The sequence below is a fragment of the Pongo abelii genome, chromosome 14 (assembly GCF_028885655.2).
Source record: "Pongo abelii isolate AG06213 chromosome 14, NHGRI_mPonAbe1-v2.0_pri, whole genome shotgun sequence".
Classification (NCBI taxonomy): domain Eukaryota; kingdom Metazoa; phylum Chordata; class Mammalia; order Primates; family Hominidae; genus Pongo; species Pongo abelii.
In genome coordinates, this window is record NC_071999.2 from 33026560 (window position 1) to 33034916 (window position 8357).

At 41.5% G+C, this 8357-nt stretch overlaps 1 protein-coding gene across 1 annotated transcript; it reads left to right on the forward strand.

Annotated features, from left to right (window-relative positions):
* The first annotated feature begins 5683 nt into the window (after positions 1-5683).
* LOC100450024 (coiled-coil-helix-coiled-coil-helix domain-containing protein 2-like) lies at positions 5684-6130 on the forward strand. Its single transcript, XM_054529568.2, has one exon. The coding sequence runs from the start codon at positions 5684-5686 to the stop codon at positions 6128-6130; it is 447 nt and encodes a 148-aa protein (XP_054385543.2).
* The last annotated feature ends 2227 nt before the right edge of the window (positions 6131-8357 follow it).

Here is an 8357-nt window from a genome sequence, read left to right on the forward strand (position 1 = left end):
TACACCCATGTTCAAAGCAGCATTATTCACAGTAGTCAAAAGGTAGAAGTAACCCATGTCCACAACAGATGAATGATAAACAAAAATGCAGTATATACATACGACTGAGTATTTTTCAGCTTTAAAGAGGAGGGAAATTCTGATACAGCTAAAATATGGATGAATCTTGACATTATGCTAAGTGAAATAAGCTAGTCCCCAAAAATACAATACTGTATCCCATTACAAATTCATAAAGACAGAAAGTAGAATGGTGGTTACCATGGGCTGGGAGCAGGGGGAAATGGGGAGCCAGTGTTTAATGGATACAGAGTTTCAGTTTTGCAAGTTGAACAGAGCTCTGGAGACTGGTTGCACAACAATGTGAATGTACTTAACGCTACTAAACTGTACACTTAAAAATGGCTAAGGCCGGGTGCGGTGTCTCATACCTGTAATCCTAGCACTTTGGGAGGCCAAGGTGGGCAGATCACCAGAGGTCAGCAGTTCGAGACCAGCCTAGCCAACATGGTGAAACCCCATCTCTACAAAAATGCAACAATTAGCCAGGCGTAGTGGCGCATGCCTGTAATCCCAGCTACCTGGGAGGTTGAGGCAGGAGAATCGCTGGAACCCGGGAGGCAGAGGCTGCAGTGAGCTGAGATCACACCACTGCACTCCAGCCTGGGTGACAGAGTGAGACTCTGTCTCAAAAACAAAAACAAAAAGTTAAGATGGTAAATTTTATGTATGTTTATTTTACCTCAATTTTAAATTTTTTAAGTTTTTGTGTAGCTGCTGAGGGTTTAAAATTTTTTTAAAAGAGTGTTGTGTCTACCTTAGGTCAGAAACAGAAGTGAAGGAAGATGGCCTGAAATAAGTGAAACATGAGGAGATAAAGCAATGAAACAGGCTGGTTATGGGGAGAAAAGCAAGCTTCCAATGGCCAAGACCTAACACACTACCTAGTATTTAAAGCTCGATTACTGTCTTAAAGGAAACTGATTGGCTGGGCGCTGTGGCTCATGCCTGTAATCCCAGCGATTTGGGAGGCCAAAGCGGGTGGATCATTTGAGGTCAGGAGTTGGAGACCAGCCTGACCAATATGGTGAAACCCCATCTCTACCAAAAATACAAAAATTAGCTGGGCGTGGTGGCACTGTAGTCCTGGCTACTCAGGAGGCTGAGGCAGGGGAATTGCTTGAACCCAGGAAGCAGATGTTGCAGTGAACTGAGATCATGCCACTGCACTCCAGCCTGGGCAACAGAGCAAGACTTGGTCTTGGCCGGGTGTGGTGGCTCCCGCCTGTAATCCCAGCACTTTGGGAAGCCAAGGCAGGTGGATCACGAGGTCAGGAGTTCAAGACCAGCCTGGCAAAGATGGTGAAGCCCATCTCTACTAAAAATACAAAAAATTAGCCAGGCGTGGTAGCACGCGCCTATAATCCCAGCTACTCAGGAGGCTGAGGCAGAGAATTGCTTAAACTTGGGGAGCGGAGGTTGCAGTGAGCCGAGATCACGCCACTACACTCCAGCCTGGGCGACAGAGGGAGACTCCGTCTCAAAAAAATAAATAAATAAAATAAAAAACTAAAAAAAAATGAAACTGATTATTACAAATTTGCAGAACATCAGCTTGAGTGCAGCAGTATTCAGGATACAAAATCATAAAGATACTGCTGCTTTGTCCAAGAATCTTGGACACAAGGCAGAGATCTCCATGAAAAGGGGGTTGGTGAGAGAGGAGAAGTTAGAAATGGTTTCTTTTTTTTTTTTGAGACAGAGTCTTGCTCTGTTGGCCAGGCTGGAGTGCAGTGGCGTGATCTAGGCTCACTACAACCTCCGCCTCCCGGGTTCAAGCGATTCTCCAGCCTCAGCCACCTGAGTAGCTGGGATTACAGGCACCCGCCACTGCGCCCAGCTAATTTTGTATTTTTAGTAGAGAAGGGTTTCACCATCTTGGCCAGGCTGGTCTCAAACTCCTGACCTCGTGATCCATCCACCTTGGACTCCCAAAGTGCTGGGATTACAGATGTGAGTCACCGCGGCCAACCAGGAATGGTTTCTATGAACACTTGATTTTCCATGGAAATTGGTGGAAAAAATAATTCTAGAAGGAGCAAATCTTATAGACTGAAATATTTTGGAGTATGAAGTATAGGCTAACAGAAGGTGAAGTAATGCCCATGGTTTTTTGAGATGTGCCAAGAGTCATATCTAATATGAGAACTAATTTCTTCCTCACAGCAACACTAAGGAAACTAGCCTGAAATTGTCTAGAGTCCTGGATTACACACCCAGATATGCATGCCCAAGTATGAAATTTTGGTGTCAGAGTTCATGATAGGAATTCCGTAATAAAGAAACTCTTAAAGGATCAAAAGCAACTAGAAGAAATGAGCTGAAACAGGAGAAATCAGAAAAGAGAAGAGTACGTTTGTTTCTGGGTTGGATGGAGTGTCCAGTGCTAACTCTACAAAAGGATGTATTTTATCTAGATTCTTAGCACCATGATGCTTAGCCGTAAGTGGTCATCTGTCTTACCAGCATCTTGATACCATGTTTCCACCCCTTAAGTCACACAAATATCTCCTCTCCCTTTCCTCTCTTGCTCCAAAAACTGTGACATAGTTTCGTAGCAGCTCACAGGTGAAATACGTTAATGTCATTTTTAACATACAAAGCCTTATGTTTTCCTGAAAATCAGAGACAAACAAAAGGAATATTTGAATAGGGTTCATGTGAATTCAGTTGAGATATCAACTTTATAGTATAATTTTACACATCTTTTATTAATAGGGGCTTTGAACTCACCAGTTGGCAAAATCTGACAATACAAAGTGTTGGCAAGAATTCAGAGCACTGGAGAACACCCACACACTGTTGATGGGCATCCGAATGGGTGTGAGCACTTTGAAAAATAATTTGGCATCTCTTACTAAAGTTGAACATATCCTCCAGCCAGCAGTTTCACCCCTAGATATAAACCTCAAAGAAACACACATATGTGCCAAGAGACATGTATAAGAATGTTCTTAGCATTATTGTTTATAATACCAAAAAATTGGGAACAATCTAAATGCCCACCAACAAAAGGATAAATTGCAGTACAGTCATAATAAAATACTTATATATTAAATAACAGTGTAAATGAATGAGCTACAGTTACCTGACACACCATGAATGAATCTCAAAAACATAATGTTGAGGGGGAAAAGCAAATCATGGAATAATAGACATAAAGGCAGAAGCAAACAATATTCTCCTTAGGAATACATTCATGGGGTATAAGGAAAGTAAAGGAATAATTATCACAAAAGTCAGGATTGTGGTTACCTCTGGTATGGGGTGGGAAGAGGAGGTTTAATTAGAGAAGACAAACTGGGGATTTCTGAGGTGCTAACATACCCTATTGTTGTTTTGTGATAGGGTCTTGCTACATTGCCCAAGCTGGAGTGTAATGGCTATTCACAGGCACGACCATAGCTCACTGCAGCCTTGAACTCCTGGGCTCAAGCCTCTGGGTAGCTGGGACTACAGGTGTGGACCACCATGTCCAACCACACCCTATTGTTTTTTTTAACCTCTGTTGTGGGTACTGGATGTTCATTTTATTGTTATTCTTTAAACTATGTAATTATTTTTACACACTGCTGTGAGTATGATGTATTTCACAACAAAAGAAAATTAAAGGCCGGGTGCGGTGGCTCATGCCTGTAATCACAGTATTTTGGGAGGCCGAGGCGGGAGGATCACAGGTCAGGAGTTCGAGACCAGCCTGGCCAACATGGTGAAACCCTGTCTCTACTAAAAGTACAAAAATTAGCTGGGCACAGTGGCACGCACCTGTAATCCCAGCTACTTGGGAGGCTGAGGCAGGAGAATCACTTGAACCCAGGAGGTGGAGGTTGTAGTGAGCTGAGATGGTGCCATTGCACTCCAGCCTGGGCGACGGAGCAAGACTCCATCTCAAAGAAAAAAAAAAGGAAAATTAAAGAAGTTTGCGGCCAGTCACAGTGGCTCACACCTATAATCCCAGCACTTCGGAAGGCTGAGATAAGAGGATCACTGAGCCTAGGAGTTAGAGACCACCCTGGGCAATAAAGTGAGACCCCACTTCTAGAAAAAAAAATTAAAATTAGCCAGGTATGTGGCTTACACCTGTAGTCCCAGCTATTCAGGAGGCTGAGTCAGAAGGACTGTTTGAACCCAGAAAGTCGAGGCTGCAGTGAGCTGCGATTGTGTCACTGCACTTCAGCTTGGGCAACAGAGCAAGATCTTGTCTCTAAAAAATAATAATTAAAAATGAATAAATAAATAAGTTTGACACATTTTCACCTACAAGGTATTCTTATACAAACAAATGATATTTGAATCTGATTACGATTCCAGGGCCTGGTGGTGCACACCTGAAGATCCCAGATCCAACTACCAATTTATAGGAAATACATGGGATAGTGGAATATGGGACAACACAGGGACACAATTTTAAAATTCCAAAGGCCGGGTGCAGTGGCTCACACCTGTAATCCCAGCACTTTGGGAGGCTGAGACGGGCGGATCGGTTGAGGTCAGGAGTTCAAGACCAGCCTGGCCAACATAGTGAAACCCCGTCTCTACTAAAAATACAAAAATTAGCTGGGCATGGTGGCAGCCGCCTGTAATCCCAGCTACTCAGGAGGCTGTGACAGGAGAATCGCTTGAACCCAGAAGGCGGAGGTTTGCAGTGAGCCCAGATGGTACCATTGTACTCCAGCCTGGGTGACACAACAAGACTCCATCTCAAAAAAATATAAATAAATAAATAAAATAAAATTCCAGACCCTAGGAAACTGTATAGAACAAATAACTTGGTTTCTTCAACCAAAACTTGTAAGAAAATAAAAAAAGAGATGGAACCTATAAATTAAAAGAAACCTAAGATATATTAAGGACATTACAATATCAAGCAATTGTAATGTGCAATGTAAAGATGTTATTTGGATGCTGATTCAAGTAACCCGAAAAATATACATAAAATAATTGGGAAAATGTGATCACTGGTTTTAATTTTGATATTATTTTATAAAAAATTATATGTGTGTGGGAGGCTGAGGTAGGAGAATTGCTTGAACCCCAGGAGGCGGAGGTTGCAGTCAGCCGAGATTGCGCCACTGCACTCCAGCCTGGGGGACAGAGAGAGACTCTGTCTCCATTAAAAAAAAAAAAAAAATTATGTGTGATGATAGCATTGTTATATATTTTAAAAATCGTTCCTATCTTTGCGGAGGTACACATGAAATAGTTACAGATAAAATGATATGAAATCGGAAGGTTGAGGGGGAATAGGGAGTGACAGTTAATGGGAACAGGGTTTCTTTTTTTGGGATGATGAAACTATTCTAAAATTAGATTATGGTGATGGTTGCTTAACTCTGTAAATACACTAAAAACCACTGAATTGTAAGCTAAAAAGGTAAACTATAGACATGTAAATTGGATCTCAGTGAAGCTGTAAAAAATGACATAAAGTCAGAGATTTTCTTCAAAATCATCTGATGTGGAGGGTTTGAGTCGAGGAATCAAAATTAACCATGTGTCACCAGTGGTTGCACCTGAGCCACAGTCATATAAGTTCATTATACTTTTTAGTAGACATTTTCTATAATAAAAGGTTTTGAATAAAAAAGATTTGAAGTAAAGGCCGAGCCGTCGCGTACCTAGGATGCCGTGTGGAAGCCGAAGCTGCACCTCCCGCATGACCCCTCCAGCCAACCGGGCCCCTCAGTTGAGAGTTGCACCCAGGCCAGCACCAGCCGCTCAGCCACCAGCAGCGGCACCCCCATCTGCAGTTGGCTCTCCTGCTGCTGCGCCCCGTCTGATGGCCCAGATGGCAACCACTGCAGCTGGCGTAGCTGTGGGCTCTGCCGTGGGGCACACACTGGGTCACGCCATTACTGGGGGGTTTAGTGGAGGAAGTAATGCTGAGCCTGCGAGGCCTGACATCACTTACCAGGAGCCTCAGGGAACCCAGCTGGCACAGCAGCAGCAGCGTTGCTTCTATGAGATCAAACAGTTTTTGGAGTGTGCCCAGAACCATGGTGACATCAAGCTGTGTGAGGGTTTCAATGAGGTGCTGAAACAGTGCCGACTTGCAAAACGATTGGCCTAATCAAGAAGTTCAACCCGGAGAAATGGAAAATCAGCTCTATAGCCAAGTTAATTTAGTATAAAAATAGAATTGATAGTGAAGGTATAAAGTGTAACCATCAGTTAAACCTCTCATATCGTTCCTAGCTTCCTTGCTTCTGAATTGAAATGGAAGGGGGTGTTCCTACTCTGTGGAATTTGGGGCTGGGCAAATGTTTGTGTGGCCTCTTTAAAAGAGTTGTTATGATTTTATTCTTTGTGAGTTAATTAGAATAAAGTCATTTTCTTCCAAGGGAAAAAAAATTGAAATATTGGACAAGTTAACTTATCCTGAATGTGTGGAAGATGACTACCCCTGCTTAGAACTCATGAGCTGCTCTTTACTGTGTTTTTATTAACCCATCTAAATGGGAGGAACAATAACAGGACCCTGGAATCTGTTTCCATTATGCAGTTGGTGGCACATAGGTAAACTGCAAAATTCCAACTGCAGAATTTCATAATTGATAGTTCTTCCTTTATGTCTAAGATGATTTCAAAATAATCATCTCCTTAGAATTCGTGGCAACAGATAATGTATTAGTTTGCTGGAGCTGCCATAACAAAGTACCACAGACACAGTTCTGGAGGCCAGAAGTCTAAGATCAAGGTGTTGGCAGGGTTGGTTCTAAGGGCTGTCATGGAGAATCTGTTCCAAGCCTTGTACTGGCTTCTGGTGGTTTGCAGGCAATATTTGGTGCTCCTTGGCTTCTGCTACATCACCCCGACCTCTGCCTTCATGTTCACGTGGCAGTCTCCCTGTGTGCGTGTCTGTCTAGTGCTGCATTTGAATTTCCCCTTTTCATAAGGATACTGGTCATATTGGATTAGGACCCACCCAATGACCTATTGTAATTTGATTACCTCTGTAAAAAGCCTATCTCCAAATAAGGTCACATTCTGAGGAATATGGGGTTAGGACCTCAAAAATATGTTTTTTAGGACCACAAAAAAATTATGCCCTATTAAGGGACACAATTCAGCCCTTAACGGATAGATTTCAAAATCAATAGAAATTAATTCATTTGCTTCACCTATAGATTGGTTGTTAATTGATATATTAAGCAGATTTCAATTTGATATTTTACTTTTACAAAAAATATTGACCATGGGTAACTTTTAGAAGTTAACACAAAAATGGGAGCTGTTGAAAATTATGCTTTCAAAGAGTTTAAGGTTAAAAAAAGGGTACAAACTATATCACATGACAGTCATTAAATTTTCAGAAATTATGTATATGCCTACTCAAATAACTAGAAGACAATACACTAAAATGCAAACTGATTATCTCTGACTCATGGCCTTATTAGTGAGATGGAACTGATTTCTCCATCAGAAATCTAAGACTCAGAGCTGTTAGGTGACCTACCTAAAGTCTCACAGCCAGTAAGAGGCTGAATGTGATTAGAATTCAAACTGGCTCATATCCAAAACCCCTGCTTTCAGCCATTATGGCTTAGAATAATAATTGCCACCATTTGAGTTCCTAAAATGTGCCAAACATTATACTAATCACTTTACAATCTTTGCTTCACTTAATACTAATAACAATCCCATAGGTTAGGTATTTTTCCCATTCCAAAGAAGTCTAATAGCAGCCTAAACTGTGAAGCAGGAGAGATGGATGATCCAGAAAGCCAAAAGAGGGAGTTCATGGAAAGCAGACAAGTTATAAAGATGGAGGTATCTGTGGTAAGGCGAGTTGGCCCATTTTACACTGTCAAAAATAACTAAGGACATAAGGGGTTTGAACAAAGTAATTAACAAGGAAAGAGTGAACACATTTATGTAGAATTTGTATCCTACAAGCAGACAAAACATCTTCTTTTTGGACTTACATGGCATTTTATAAATATAGTTGTGTGTCACTTAATACGACAGGTTCTGAGAAATGGATTGCTAGGCAATTTCATTGTTGCGCAAACATCAGAGTGTACTTACACAAACCTAGATATTAGCCTACTGCATACCCAGGCTATGTGGTATAGCCTGTTGCTTCTAGGCTACAAACTTATATGGCATCATGTATTATACTGAATACTGTAGGCAGTTGTAACACAATAGTAAGTATTTGTATATCTGAACATATTGAAATATAGAAAAAGTACAGTAGAAAACCAGAACTATAATCTTTTGGATCACTGTCCATCTTGACCAAAATGTTGTTATGCAGCACATGACTGTACTACACTCTCTGATCACACTAGGCT

Bases quoted from the DNA above. Each gene is read 5' to 3' on its own strand.
- LOC100450024 (XM_054529568.2), top strand. From the start codon at position 5,684: ATGCCGTGTGGAAGCCGAAGCTGCACCTCCCGCATGACCCCTCCAGCC.